Source organism: Tuber melanosporum, assembly GCF_000151645.1.
Source record: "Tuber melanosporum whole genome shotgun sequence assembly, scaffold_79, strain Mel28".
NCBI classification, from domain to species: domain Eukaryota; kingdom Fungi; phylum Ascomycota; class Pezizomycetes; order Pezizales; family Tuberaceae; genus Tuber; species Tuber melanosporum.
In genome coordinates, this window is record NW_003299127.1 from 408,411 (window position 1) to 423,906 (window position 15,496).

The window sequence follows — 15,496 nt, forward strand, 5'->3', positions numbered from 1 at the left end:
GGCAGATCTCTGACACCACCCCTCAGAGGTGAAATCCTTCACTATATGTATATATCTAGTGTGAAGTGTCTATCTCTCACATCTATTGTATCCTGTTGCTCTTCCCCTCCTCAGTGATAAACATGGCAAATTGAATAAGCAATACGGTACCCTATTTCTGGATGCCATGCTATACAGATCTTGTAGCGTTCTATTCGTGAGGGGGGTGGGGTTGTCTTCCTTTGCCGACAGAAGGAAACATACGTTCCACGAATGATCCTGAAAGGACTAAAGGAGTAGTATAATAGCGTCAATGATACAAAAACCTCCCATGGATTACAGCGAGATTAGCATTACCCAGGCCGAGCAGCTTTTTATTTATCGTACAGGAGCGTTTGTAAAAGTAAAGTGTGAAGTAGAGCGAGAAGGAAAAGAACAAGACAAACGTATCTGCGAAAGAAAAAGAAAGAAAAAACCCCCCAATTATAAAACAAAACAACTTTACGAGTGGGAACTGTGGAGGAAACGAGGCTCTGCAGTTTTACAAAAATATTGGTCAAGGTTTAATCATGTTTTGGTTAGGTTTTTTTTTTTTTTTTTTTGATATGTTGGCTGGAAAGTTTGTGCTAAGAAAGAGAAAAGAAAAATTTCTCCTGTAACTAAGCAAGCGAATCAACAATACGAGAACCACGAATACAAACTTGTGAACCACGAACCGAGTGAAATTGACTTGTGTACAGTACAACGTAGTGAAAGATAGCTGAAGGACTGTGCTACTTTCTTTCCTGTGATACAAACTGCTTGATTTATATTACTTTCCTTTTTCTTCCCATTGTTCTCAATACAAACTTTACCGATCATCTACATCAGGGGGGCTGTTTTCCAGGAACGAAAAATGCTCTTTCAGAACCAAATGTAAATACGCCGCTGGAAGTATGAGATGAATTAGAGATGCCAGATAAAGCCTTTCGAATCACGGACGAGTATATATTTATATACTATAAACAAATGTTAGTGTGCTAGCAATGTAGGATTATAAGTGGGTTTATCCCGCTTGTCCATGTAATATTCCCAGTAGCTTATATCACGCCTCCTTCATGTCTCTCTCACTTCCCCTTCAGAATGTAAACTCTCTTCCTTCCCCCCCCCCCCCCTAAAAGGCCTTTCTAGCGCTCAGTGCGATACCAGGTCCCGCTTTCCATTCTTCTCATTGTTTTGCAACCCGAATGTGTAGGCGCAGCTTCCCGAGTTAGCTCTCCCCCGCCGTCAGATTATTATTATTTTTTTAAAAAAGAAAAGCCTCAAGTGGATGGGTGGGTAGAATGAATACGGTAGTAGGGTGATATGGTACGATTATGGCTCAGCGAGGTTCTGTAGACTACTGTAGTACCAGCTGGCTATAGGATACCAGAACACCTAATTTTTAATTATGATACTTTCCACATTTCCTGAACGCATAGATAATTCACCTATTACACCCGCCCTTCCAGGCCGGGGCGGGGTACGTTGAACGATATCCCCCTCTCTCCCTCACACGCACACACAGCTCTTTCGCGATACCACGCTGCGAAGAATTTACGTGATGTGCCCGTTACTTCACTAACGACCTACGGTGTGTAAGGCGAGCACGGAAATAAGGGGGAAAAAAAAAAAAGTCTTGAAAGCCCCCACGCTCAATTCCCTCACGGTAGTTGTTCCCTTCACACTACCCTTTGTGGCAAATGTTTAGGAACATCCAGGAGGAATCCAGATTCAAATTGATCCCCGATTTATTTCCCCAGTATCGTACCTAAGACATAGAGCCGTTCTCAGTCGCGTTCATCCCGTGCCCGGATAATCAATAATACCAGATGAACCGAAACCCGTATCATGCAACGACGACGACGCCATTGGGCCAAGACGTCCGATCGCCGTATGTGGGTGGGTAGGTATCATAGGAGGATTAACGAATAGGAAGGAGTATCCTGCGACGAGAACTAGAATCGAACTCCTGGTCTTCAAGTTCTATCCCCCCTCCCCACTTTCAACCGATGCGACGGACTTATCGCGGTACGGTACATTTTTAACGCTTCTCATGATATTTACCATACCATCCCAAAGTATGATAGCAAAGAACCACCCCTACCTGCCCCAACTATGATACAAAACCGAACCAAACAAAACCGCCGCCGAGGAACCCACCTACGCCGGACGTCCGGGCTTGACGCGGCGGATATGTAAAGTTCTAGTGACAATAGAATACTGTTCTGCATAACCTGCCCACCAAGCACCGGGAACGGGGACGGGGACGTTGGGAGCACTGTACGGGGCGTGGAGTTGTGTGATGAGGGGTGCGGTGGTTTGGTGGAGCGTGTCATGGAGGGCGAGTGATTGTTTGTGATGATGGTGGGGGTGGGCTTGGATTGGATTGGTCTGGCGTCAGTATGGAGTATTCGGGGTTCTATGGGGAGGGGGAGGGAATGGTGAGGGGCGGAGGCCCGGGTGATTAATGGATAACATGAGGGGGAAAAAAAAAGTATTCAAGGTAGAGTCGTAGTTGTAGTTGCAGCTGCAGTTGCGCCTTCCTAAAAATACAGCACGGTACTAACTTACCGCCGGTTCGCGAATTTATGGCAAACGTATGCACACTCCCGATAGGTATGATACCACATATTATCCCGCCTACCCAGCACGCACCAACCATTCTAACAGATACAGAGCACCCATTTTATTTCCAAATAGCGAAAAAGAAAAATGAGAGAAAAAATGAAACCCTCTCAAAGTAAAAAGAACAACTACTTCTTTGAAGGCCTCTTCGCCGCAGTTTTCCTTCTGGGCAAGCCATCGCTTCTCTCCACCTTTTTCGCAACACCTTTCTTCTTCCTGGCCATTTTCTTGACAACGACCTCTTCGCCGGCGGAGCTGGTGACGACTTCCTCGTCCTCGCCCGCGTCCTCCTCGCTGTCGTGCGCTTCATCCCCCGTGGTAGTAGCATTACGTCCGGGAATGAGTCTTCCGATGGTCTTGTCAAATATCCATAAGGGCAATGTAACTAGTAGAGTGTTTCTAATCTTGGGGCCTTCAATCTCGTCGAGGTCGAGCATCAGGTGTACATCTTTCCCGTTTCCGTCCTGCTCAATGAGATAGACGGATCCAGCGCTGTCCACCATAAGAACTTTTCCATTGTCGGCTTGGACCCGGCGCTTGGTCATGTGTTGAGTGGACGGGGTTGCAGACCCGGACCTAGAAGATTCCTTGACAGCCTTTCCTTTTCCCGCGCGCCTCTCCGCTCTGCTCAGCTTCTGCTCCCCACCGGTAGCTTCTCCGCCGGGAACGGCGGCTTCAAGGGCATCGTTCAACCCAGGAATCCCACCTTTGCCCCACGCAGCGGTCCTCGCGTTCTTAATATACTCGCGCATGAACTCCTTCTGGCGCTTCGAATTCAGCCAGAGAATACCGTAATGCATGGCCCCAGAGAACAAGAACAATCCCACAAGCACACTCCCCAAGCCGGGTCTGAACCGCGAATAGTAATACCCCGTCCCGCGCCACCTCGGAAACCCGTTCTTGAGGAAGTGGTCGTAGCGCTCACGTCCCGGGCCGGTGAGAACGGCGACCACGAGACGGAAACGAGCGAAGCGTTCGGAGGCTTGCTTGTGCAGCTCGGAGAGTTGTGCCTGAGTGTAGGTTACACCTGGCGGGGGCTTGGGCTTGTGCTTGTCCGGGTGCATGCGGACGGACTTTTTCTTGTAGGCTTTTGTTATGTCGGATTGGGAGGCTGAGGGGCCGTTCTTGAGGCCGATGAAGTCTGGTCGAATGAGGGATCAGTTAGTTGGGGGCTTAAGCGGGGGAAGAGAGGGGAGAGGGACATTACCATAGAAGGTGGTATCTTTCCCCTCGTGGAGTTGGACCTCATCGTGGAGGCGGAAGATTTCGTGATCTGGTATATGTGTCAACATGTATTCGCTGTGGACGGATTTTTACCCTGCAGCACCGGTGATAACGTACCCTCTTTAGACCACGCAAACGCAGAAGTCGCGAGACTCGCTATGAGCATGAGGACGAGGAATGGAGACCTCATGGTTGATGGATTGCTATTTTCCAGTTGCTCAGCGTTCCTGTGTTGCTGGGGAAAAGAGGGAGAAGGGTAAAGGAAAGAAAGAAAAGGGAAAGGTGGTCGTTTGGTGTTTCAGATGATAATGTTGGCCACAAGTGCCGGTAGCGTTTTTAAGTCTTGGCATTCTCACTCGTTCCTACCGCGATGGAACAAGCAAGTAAATTTACTGGTAAACTAGCAGCGGGCCGAAAAGTCCTACTAATTGGGCCTCCATTCCGGGCGTTTGGGCATAGCTTTGCAGAATTGAGGCGAAAGTGGAAATGCAGATTGCGCAGCTCCCCTCGGGCTTTTGTTGCAGTGCAAGTATGATACCCATGGAGAACCTTTTCGCACAAGACTGGGATTGTTTTACGGTATGGGTTAACTTCAAATAACCGTTCCATAACTTCTTGCCGGACTTGCACTTGCGGGGGTGAGGTGTTACCATACGAGTCCAAAGGCTAGGCAGGAAGTTATGGGACTGTTGTTCAAGGTTAACCGGACAAATATATCCTGAAGGTTCCAGTTAATCGGGTCTTACTCCTGTACCCCGGGGACGTTTTCCTACAGGGCAGGGAATTCTTGATGTTAACCTAACCTAACAGTTCACCAACTTTTTTACATGTATAGGCTGTCTTCAAAAATCGCTGACACCTCCCCCCCCCACTTTACACTGAAAATGGGCAATTTCACTTTGCAAAATCTCAGCCTTTTCACCCTGTAAAAATTTTTAAATTTGCTAGAGCCTTTGGAGCCATCAAGATATCACCATTCATAAGTGACAAACTCTGTTGGTTGATGGCCATGGTGCAATACAAGGAATAACAATTGTGAACGAAAGATACTTCTAATCCTATATGGGTTTCCCATACAAAAGGTACTCGTACATTGCAACAGCACACAATCTGGCCACACAGCTCTCAGCTCTTAGCTCTCAAGGTGGAGTGGAAAAATTGAGATAATTTTTATGCAGAGATTCTGGGTAATTCCCCACACAATGGAATTAATTTCCTTAATTCTCAATTGCTTTTGGATGAATTGAGCATGTTTAAAATCAGACATTTTTGGTGTAAAATGGGGGGGTGTCAGCGAATTTTGAAGATAGCCTCGTCATGCTCTCAGGACCGCACCCATTCTTGAAGTACGGTAGACTATGATACTGTAGTAGGGGGTTCGAAGCCCTCGGTACAACAGTCAGTGCACAAATTTTTTTTTTTGTTAAATCCGCAGTTTATTTGTAAACTAATACAGGAAAATCCATGGTATAGACACTAAGGTATGACCTAAAAACCCATAAAACAAAAGAAACGCTACACCCCCAAATAACAATTTATTGATGAAACATCACTATCTCCTCCTAACATTTATTGCAATACAATTTAGTCTTTCAAGATGCCAACCCAGCATTTCTGGTAAAAAGAAAAACCCCCATCCTCGTCAGGTAATTAATCCTATTTCTTAGCATATAAAGAACAAAATCCCTCAATAAGGAACCCGCCCTCTCGCCCCTTTTCCACAGCCCTGAATCCGGAGCCACGTTGAAAGCTTTTGGTGACAAACCTGTCCTGGCCTCAGTCAATGCCGGGCATTCCATGACAGGTTGTAAGGTTTTTTTGGGGCCCCGCAGTATCTGCTGTATGTGTGATCCCGGCCTTGGTTGGACCAATCTCTGTGCGCATTGAGATAGCTTTTACGGGCCCTCATTTGGTGAATCCGTCCAGCCTGAAACTTCGGTAGAGTCATAAAACTCCAACAGTCTCGAAACGGGGGCCTATACTTGTAGTAATGTGGGTATGGCTGCTGCACCCACTCTTGCCATATCTCTTTTCTAACCTTATCCTTGGACTTCAAGTAAGCCTCTGCATCCTGCTGCGTGACCTGGGCTAATTTGGATGGTTTCATTAGTATTCCAGCATCCGTGAAAATCATCACCACTACAGCAGCCACTTCATCCATCAGGAGCTGTACCTGTTATGTAGTTGTGGAGCTCGAGATCCAAACCTTGGGCCTCATTTCCCCTTTATTTGTATTGAAAGCTAGTCTCCTATTCGTCTCAACTCTAAACCTACTGTCCGTTGGGAAAGCCATTGGGAACATAGCAGTTGCAATGTTGTTTTCCAAGATCGCTGTGGCTAGGCACACCGTGGCCACCTTCTTCATCTGCTCCACATATAGTGCTATTGGGGCTAGGCATGCCTCTGCCGACAGGACTGTGGTGTTCGTCGCATAGAACGTGTTAGTGACCCACCTGGCCACTCTGTTCTAAAACCTCTGCATTTTCCCTACCATCACCTTTGATAGGGCAAATACTTCCGCCCCATACAGCAGCGTGGGCAGTAAAATCCCTTTTTCCAGCCTCCTCGCCCCATATGGTGCGAGGCCCTTCCCCGGCATTGGCCGTCTTTGTATCCTCCAAAAGGCTGCCTTTGCCAACGACAACCATTTCTGGAAATGAGAGCTAGTTTCCCCATTATTGGCCAACCAGTATCCCAGCCATCTGACCAGGTTGCTGGTGGGCTTGACGACATGAGAGTGTGTATTGACTGTGTGACTAGGCCTAGGGCCCTTCTCCTTCCTCTTTCTCCAATGCATGAGTTCTGTCTTTGTCAAGCTGAAAGACAACTCCAGGCTCTGTGCCCTGGTGACTATTTTCTCAGTTTCCGCCTCAAGAATCCTGGAGTTATTGTACCATGAGTGTGGCGCTACTGTAATCTGGAAGTGGTCGATATATGATGAAGTAAACATCTCCTTCATGTCACCCACCGGATGTAACAGCTGAATGTATATGACGAAAAGAAGTGGAGATAATGGTGAATCTTGTGGTATCCCTTTATTGACTGTGTGATCCCTCCAGGGGCTCCCGGGATATGCAAGGGAGATATTTCTTGTCGTTATAAAACTCTGTATCCAGTTGACAAGGTATAGGGGAATCTGATCAACATCCTCTAATCTATCCAACAACTTCATGTGATCTACGTTATCGATGCCCCCTTTCACATCCAAGAAGATTGTAGATACCTTCTTCTTTGCAAATTGTACTTCTTTGACCCAATATTGAAGTGACGCTACCGCATCCACCGTAGACCTTTGGGGCAAGCTGCCAGTCTGATTTATACAGTAGAGATCCTGATTGTATGCGATTTTCATTAACCTCGAGTTCACTATGCATTCCGCCATCTTAGAGAAAGTCTGCATCAAAGCTATGACCCTGAAGCTCGAGCATTCTGCATAGTTTTGCTTATTTGGCTTTGGTAGTATGATACCAGTCGACTGCTTAAGCACTGGGGGATGGATCCCCCATTTGAGCAGATCCTCGATCAGCCTTGGTATTATCTCCTGGTTCACGCTATGGATTCCTTTCCAAACCCCATAAGGCACCTGGTCCAGCCCCAGGGCAGACTTATTGCTGCACATCCACAGCACCTCTCTCACCTCTTCCTGCATAACCTGACCTCCCTCTCCTAGTTCTTGCCTACTTGGGACAGGTATGGAGACTTGGTCTTCGTTTGCGGGGAAGAAGTGTTGCATTATCGTTTCTTCAGTTCTTTCAGGTATCGTGTTGGCTCCCCCTGGCGTTCTATTAGGCACCCTCTGTCTAGTGAACTGGTGAGCCGTCCATACATCATTCTTCTTGGCATTTGCTAGGAAGTCATCCCAATGTACTCTCTTTGCAGAATTCAGCGCCTTTCTGTATGTCTTCTTTGCCTCATCTCTCTCTTCTACCCCTGTCCTGTCATGTCTCACACACTGGACAGCAGAAGTGTATATCCTCCTCAACTAGGTAATTTCAGGTGTCCACTACACCTTCGACCATCTTGTTGGTTTTTTCATCGGTGCCCAGCTTCGAACAGTATGGATCAGCCTGTTCAGGCTAGTTTGAAAATTATTTACTGCCTCGCTTGGCTCTAATATCGGTTCGTATCTATTCGGGCTATCCATATATTCTCTCAAGGCCACCTCAATGATGGGTTTGGCTCATCTTTCTCTGTTCGCCATTTAATTTGCCCCCAGTCTGGAGCAGGTCTGGCACGCTCTACCTCTTCGCTATTAACTTCGGTAAGGATAACTATATGGTCCAAGCTTGTTCTTTGGTACAGATCCCTCCATTTTGCTATCCTTGGCAGCATTGCCGCATTTGCCAAGGAATGATCGATTGCAGAGGCCCTGTGTATTGTCAGGTAGTCTGGGAACCTGGTGTAGATCCCAGGCATGTTTCGGATGTTATAGCTGTATAATACTGCACATATACAGCTCACCCTGTCGTCACTCTCTGTGACTGAGGTCTCGATGGGGGTCCATGAACGAAGTGTGTAAGTTCAAGTCTTCCACCACCAGGGTAGACTCTCGCTCCTTGACAAACAAACTAGCGGGCTCAACCGTGTTGACACCCTCTACCTGCCTATTATAAACATTCAATAAACCAAAGGAAAAACTTCTTCCTACAAGCCGCCTTCCTCTGCCAAAAATTCTTAAGTATAACACATCGTCAGCCGCCAGCACTACCACAAAGGAGACATGCGCCGACAATCTTAAGGAAATATATGTTACCACCCTAATCTTAGAGCTATTTTGAAAAGCACACTCATATCCTGGTGCTCTTAATGGGACCCTACCATACAGTGGCGGATTCTGAATACATACAAAAGAAACATTAAATCCTTTAACTATGTGAAATAAGGAAATAAAAACATCATTGCTCCCCCTGCAATTATATTGTACAACTGTAATGATCCCTCCTTGGATAGTTAGTTCTTGATGATGGGGAATGATACATCTCTTCTTCTTCTTCTTCTTTCTTCGTCTTATGATAGCACTAGGCCTCTGCCTACGTTATTGATAGTACAAGACCTTTGTCTTCTATTGGAAACACCTATCGTAAGTTTTCTCTAACTCTTCTGCGTGAAGAGCTCTCCTTGGCGTAACAATATCGTTGCAATAAAGATAAAGATCGTAAAAGTGTTTTTAGATTTGTTAAAGTAATAAGTAGGAAAAATACTTAGAACAAAGCGTGAAGAACCTATCCTCCTCGGCCGCATTGGCCTTCTTATATAGTGTTCTTCCCGCCCATAGTCATGGGACCCAAAATGGTCACATGTGTGGAACCAAATCATAACAAACTAGTCACGTGACCAAAGTGGTCACATGCTCAAAACCCATGACCTCATAGTGAAGTCATATGCAAAAACTCATAAACCAATCATAACGCAATAAACAAGTTATATGACTCGATTGAGTCATATGTGTGAAACCTATGACCTCATAATAAGGTCATGTGCGAAACATAAATCATATGGACAAGGCATACCCGCAAGGCACACTCACAAGGCATACTTGTCAGGTGCACTTGCTATGACTCATATTTGAGCCATGTGCGAAAGCATCACAAATCTTACATATAACAAATCATATGACTTGAATGAGCCATATGTGTGAAACAATAACATACCTGTGACTCATAACCATGTATCACATAAAATCCTTTTCCTCGCCAAGCTACATTCGTGACATTAGCTCCTCTCTTTCTAAGCCAGAGTCCCGTTAGACTATTTCTCTAAGCTTCAATAGTTCCCATCCTGCTGAACGTATGGACCTCCGAAGCCTATTAAACTTGTCATCTGCTTCCCTCCATCTTATCCTCACTGTTTTCAAGGTGAGGTTCGCCATCTCGATCGTGTGCCTTTGAACATCGTTCAGCTGTTGTAGCTCTGCAATGGTTTTGTTGTTTGCTGAAATTATGGCTTCGGCTTGACCAAGTTGTTTCCGGAGTCTACAAATTTGCCTATGTAGGCTCCTGGTATCCAGTTCCATTTCTGTTGATCAGTTTTGGGCTCCCCCCTCTCTGGGCCTCATCTTTGAGGCCCTAGCTCTCTGCCATACCATAGCATCGTTTCCTTCCAACTCTTTCTTTGTCCCATTCTTCTGTGGATAGTATCTCGCAGAGATTTTCTTTATCCTGTGTATTTTGCACATGTTGTTAAAGCACTGTTTCCAGCGCTTTAGGGCATGGTCCGGACGCGGACCAAACGTTTTGTATTGTTTCAGGAATGATCTCGAGCCTTCCTTATTCCCGTAGTGTGTGGGACATCCATTATCGTAGCATACCGTCCATGATATGGCGTTATGCTGTGCGTGTTTTTCCCTTTCCCTGAGTTCTTCGTTGGTCAGCCCCATGAATGAGTATTCGGAGCTGGTTGGTATGGTTTGGTGGGGGCTATCACCCCAGCCCTTGTGTGATTGCAATAGTATGGGAGCCTTTCTCTCGCCTGTGTCTTGGTTGAATGTGATTGTTACCTGGGCTGAGCTTGCCTGGGTATCGCTGGTGGAATGTTGAGATGACATCTTGTGCGTGTTCGAAGTTGTGTGCAGAGTACCAAGTTTTATCGTGTTCGGGCGAATATCCCGTCTACTTGGCTTGGTACTGGAGCTGACCACGGAAGAAGCGAGAATCAACTATTTCCTCGCGCTCGTATTCTGGTTTTCCATCGAGTTCGATTGGAGGAGGAGAAATAATTGTTTCTGAGTGAAACTTGTTGTTATTGTGTAATTCGAGAAGTGAGATGTGGAATGTGTTGTATATTCGCATCAAGGGTGCAAGGTCGAGTTTATAAGCTCGGTTGCCCCCCCTTTCTAGTATCCTGAATGGTCTGATTTTCTTGTAGTCTAATTTCTTTGATGGTCGCATCATATGGATATTGCGTGATATTAGCCATACCATATCTCCCAGTTGTATGTTTGGATCTGGTCTTCAGTGCTTATCGGAATGTTCTTTTTGCCATTGTTGTGCTTGACTTATTTTGTATTGTACTGTTTCATGTAGTTTTCCCATGTCTGTTTTATCCGGTATTATACCCTTAATCATATGATATATGGCCTGACAATGTGGATATTGTCCGTAATTCGCGAAGAAGGGTGTCATGCCGATTGTTTCTTGCTTTCCATTGTTGTATGTGAATTCAGCTATTAAGAGCAGTTTGTACCAATCCTCTTGTTGGTAATTGATGTAGGCCCATAAATATTGTTTGAGTATCGCATTTACCCGTTCCTTTTGTCCATCTGCTTGGGGGTGAAATGCTGTGCTCAGCCTGTTTTGTATCTCCATCTCTCCAGTTGATTTCTTCCATAATCCTGATATGAATAGTATTCCTCGGTCGGTAATGATATTTGTTAGGAGGCTGTGAAGTTGGAAGACTTCTCACAAGAATGTTTGTATAAAATCCCTTGTGTCGATATCTTTTCGGACTGGAATGAAATGAGTCATTTTGGTCAGATGGTCCATCATGACCAGGATGCTATCGCAATTTTCTGATGCCGGTAGATCTGTGATGAAATCCATAGTAATTGTTTTCAAGGGTTGCTCTGGAACTTTGTTTGATTTCAGTAATTCATATGTTACGTGTTTAGCCGTTTTCGTCCTTTGGCATATGTCACAGTTTTTGACATATTGTTTGATATCTTCATATAGTCCTGGCCAATAGAATGACCTCATGATGAATTCCATAGTTTTAGCTGTTCTTCTGTGTCCTGCCGTTCAGATATCGTAGTGTTGTCGTATGATGTCTGTCCTTATCTCTTCTTTTTCCGGAATCCATTGTTTTCTGTTGTACTACATGTTTCCATCCTCCCATTGGCATAAACCAATAGTAATTCCTTTGATCTCCTTTTTTCCTTCCTTCAATGCTTCTTTTATTGCCTGAATTGTTTTGTCTCTTTCGCTTGCCTTCTTGATTTCTCTTTCCTCTGTTAATGTGAATTGGATAACTGATATTACTTCAAAGTAGGTTTTTGGTAATAGTGTTAGTGTTTTTTGTTTAATTCTTTCATCTTCTTTTGTTTGTGGTTTGTTACTTGCAATCATTGTGAGAGCATCTGGCTTTCCACTCACTTTGCCCGGTTGGTATTCGATTTTGAAGTTGTATTTGCTAAGGTGTTCCATTTATCTTATCTGGCAGTCATTGAGTTTTTTCATAGTCATGAATGGGACCAGATTCTTATGGTTGGTTAGAAGTTGGACTGCATGGCCATTGTTCAGAACGTATCTCCTCCATCCTTTTAATGCTTGAACTATTGCTAATAGTTCTTTGTTCACAAGGTTATAGTTGCACTCTGCGGGAGTCATTGTCTTGGATCGGTAAGACACTGGCCTCCATTTTCTGTCTTTGCATTCTTGTGATAGTATGCCTGAGTACACATATTTTGAGGCGTCCGTTTAGATCATTGTCCTTTGGTTTGAGTTGAAATGAACCAGTATGGGTGCCGATGTTAGATGCGTTCGTATTGCATCATGTGCTTTCTGTTCCGTTTCTCCCCATTCCAATTTCTTGTCTTTCTTTGTTAGGTTATAGAGTGGTTTTGCAAGCCTGCCAAATCTCTCTATAAACCTTCGATAAAAGTTGCAGAATCCCATGAAGTATTGGACATCTGTTTTCTTGTTTGATTTGGCCCAATCCCATATTGCTGCCATTTTAACTGGTTTTACCTTGACTCCGCTTTGATTGATAATAAATCCTAGGTATTCCATTTCTTCTTCATGGAATTCGCATTTTGTAGGTTTGATCTTCATTCCTGATCCTTATATTGTGGCCATGATATTGCTGATATCCTTTTGGTATTGTTGCATGTTTTCCACATAGATGAGTACGTTGTCCAAGTATATGATGCAACATATGTCGAGGTACTTATTGAGTACCTTGTTGATTCATCTGTGGAATGAAGCTGGTACATTGGTGAGCCTAAAAGAAATAACCAAGTATTCGAACATTCCGTATCTCGAGGTGAATGTAGTCTTCCCTTCATCTCCTTCCTTGGTGCATATATTGTGGTATGTGTCCTTGGTGTTGAGCTTGGTAAAGTATTTTGCTGATCTTAGTCTATCCAGTCCCTCTCCAATTAAGGGTAGTGGGTATCGATCTTTCTTGGTAACCGAATTGAGAGTTTTGTAGTCTACACAGAGTCTTACTTTTTCATCTTTCTTTTTGACGAATAGTATTAGAGATCCTCCTAATGTGAAAGAGTCTCTGGTCCATCCTCACTTTAGGTTTTGCTTGATGTACTTCCTAAGTTCTTCAAGCTCTGCTTCTCCCAGTAGGTATAATTTCTTGTAGGGAATCTCTTTTATTTTTCCCCTTTTCTCGTCTTTGTCCTTCTGAATTTCGTGATTGATTCCTAGTCTTTGAGGTAGTAGCTCCATAGCTTTTTCTTCTTGGAATAGGTTCGTGAATTGATGATATTCCTTTGGAATTAATTCTTTCCGTCGTTTTTTACTTTGGTATTTCTTGTCTTGGATTGCTTGTTCTGTGCTGATATCGATTGTTGCTAGGACTGCTTTTTCGTCTTCATATATCCATTTGAGAATTCCTGTTGTATCTTCTCTTCGATAATACCATCCAAAGGCTTGTGCTGTGATCTGTTTGATCTCGATTCTTTTTGTTGTATCAGGTTGGTTTTGGTCCGTGCTTCCAAATCTCTTGTCTCCTCTTATGGTTTCTTCCAGTCGATCTACTTCGTGCAGATCCTCTTTCTTGATTTTTTCGATGACCAACTGTGCGATTCGATGGCCTTTCTGGACTTCGTAGTCCTCTTGTGCCAGCTTGCCCAGGACCACTTTGATTGCACCGGGATAGTCAACATCAATCACCCCTGCCATAGTCATGAGTTGATGTTGGACTGCTAGACCACTGTGGGGTGCGATCCATCCATAGGTGCCTTCTGGTAGTCCGATGGCTATTCCTGTCGCTATTATTGTCTGTCCCTTGGCAGGTATCTTAATTCCTTGATTGGCATACAGGTTGTGTTCTGCTGCCCCTTTAGAACCCTTGGTAGGCACTTTTGCCTCTTGGTCTAGTTTTTGTATCCGGACTCTCTTATTTTGCCGCATCGCAGCAAACTTTGCATGCAAAGTTTCTTCTTCCGCTTCTCGTACCGGTGTCGAGTAGACCATAGGCGAACTGTTGAGACATTGTGTCGCACAGAGTTCGCTTGTAAAGGTCATCTTGTTTTCGTTCCAATCGATGGTTGGATTATGTTTTCGCAACTATAGCATCCCGAGGACTATCTCCTGGTACTTGAGATCTACTACCTGAAAGGTTGCTGTTTCCCTATGACTGTCAATGTCCATAGGTACTATCGCCGTATGGGTTATAGTACCCATTGCACTTGGCTTTCCATCTACAAGGTAGACTTGTCTCACTTTCTTCGCTTTTTTGGTGTGGAGGCTGTATTTGTCGCAGATTTCCTTGTCCATGAAATCTTCGGTATCCCTGGAGTCTCGCATTGTATATATTGTTATTTCTTTGTCTTTTTTGTTGTGTATCTTCCTCTTGGTGATCACATAATATCCATCTTCTCCTCTTTGAGTGTTTAGTGCTGGATAGTAGTTCGCTAATTTGATGGGTTTTCCTGGTCCACATCTTGTGTCTCCCAGACCACCATTTACTAGAGACCCTCGTTGTTTTCCCTTGGTGAATCTTTAGTGATCATTTCGTGAATGTTGCTTCTCTTTTGGGTTTAGAAGCGATCGTTTCCAGCAGCCTTGGTCCCTTGGTATCCATTGTTTGATCAGCTTCTGCATTCTCATATCCGACGTTCTACTTTTCTGCACCTCAAGCAGAGTTTCCCATTCATTCTTCTAGCGTATTCTTCCCTCAACAGGTTTAGAGCATGTCCTGATCTTGATTTGTCTAATTCTATTAGTTTTCCTGGTGGTAATGCTCTGCTTTTACCTCGAGCTGCCTGTGGTTTAAAGGTTCCATCCACGGTTCTGGATGATTGGACCACCTTGTATGCTATAGTATTTTCTGAGTTGTTTTGAACCATGTTTAGTTTGCTTTCCTTATCGATCGCCCATTTTGCAAATCGTTCTGCTGTTGTGTAGCGCCAGTCTGAGATTCTCCATGCTTCTCAGAATCTCTCACTGCAGTTTGTTAAGAGGGTGATGTAGAGAGTAGCATTATCAAACTCTGCCTTGTATTCCAATAGTCGGCATTCGTTCCCGCATGCTGAGAAGGTCTGTTTTCCTAGTTGGAGTTTCTCCAGCTTTCATCTGACTGTATCCTTAGAGTTGGGATCCCTGAATTGTTCGAAGAGTGTTGTTTTGAATTCCTTATATATGACCTAGTCTCTCTGCTTTCTTCCCTCTTGGAAGGACATGATCTATTGTCCCGCGAGTTCCCTTAGCCGAGATTGCACATAGGGAATCTTGATCTGATTGGGGTGTTCTCCATATCTCTTGACGGCAAAATACCCTTCGCATTGTGCTAGGAATATTCGTAGCTTATCTTCGGCTCCTTCGTACATATCAGGTTCTTTCGCTTTTGGTTATTGGATATTCCCTTGTCCTGTATTTTGTATTGCTACCAGAAATGCCTGAAACTGATTCTTAGTCATTCCAAGTATGCTAGTGCTTAGTGCCGGAGCAGCTGGAGCCGGTGGCACAGGTACTGCTGA

The 15,496-nt window shown here is 44.6% G+C and overlaps 1 protein-coding gene; it reads right to left on the reverse strand.

Moving 5' to 3' along the window:
* Nucleotides 1–2,680: 2,680 nt before the first annotated feature.
* GSTUM_00011043001 (uncharacterized protein) lies at nucleotides 2,681–4,142 on the reverse strand. XM_002841671.2 has 3 exons: nucleotides 3,967–4,142; nucleotides 3,833–3,898; nucleotides 2,681–3,766 (listed from the first exon to the last, which is right to left on the reverse strand). The coding sequence occupies exons 1-3, from the start codon at nucleotides 4,037–4,039 to the stop codon at nucleotides 2,754–2,756; spliced, it is 1,152 nt and encodes a 383-aa protein (XP_002841717.1). The 5' UTR covers nucleotides 4,040–4,142; the 3' UTR covers nucleotides 2,681–2,753.
* Between the last annotated feature and the right edge of the window lie 11,354 nt (nucleotides 4,143–15,496).

What these genes read in the sequence shown, in the direction of transcription:
- GSTUM_00011043001 (XM_002841671.2), bottom strand. Translation starts at nt 4,039, where the DNA reads ATGAGGTCTCCATTCCTCGTCCTCATGCTCATAGCGAGTCTCGCGACT. An exon ending in GTTTGCGTGGTCTAAAGAGG is followed by an intron (nt 3,899 to 3,966) that starts GTACGTTATCAC and finishes CACATATACCAG; the next exon opens with ATCACGAAATCTTCCGCCTC. An exon ending in GAAAGATACCACCTTCTATG is followed by an intron (nt 3,767 to 3,832) that starts GTAATGTCCCTC and finishes TCATTCGACCAG; the next exon opens with ACTTCATCGGCCTCAAGAAC.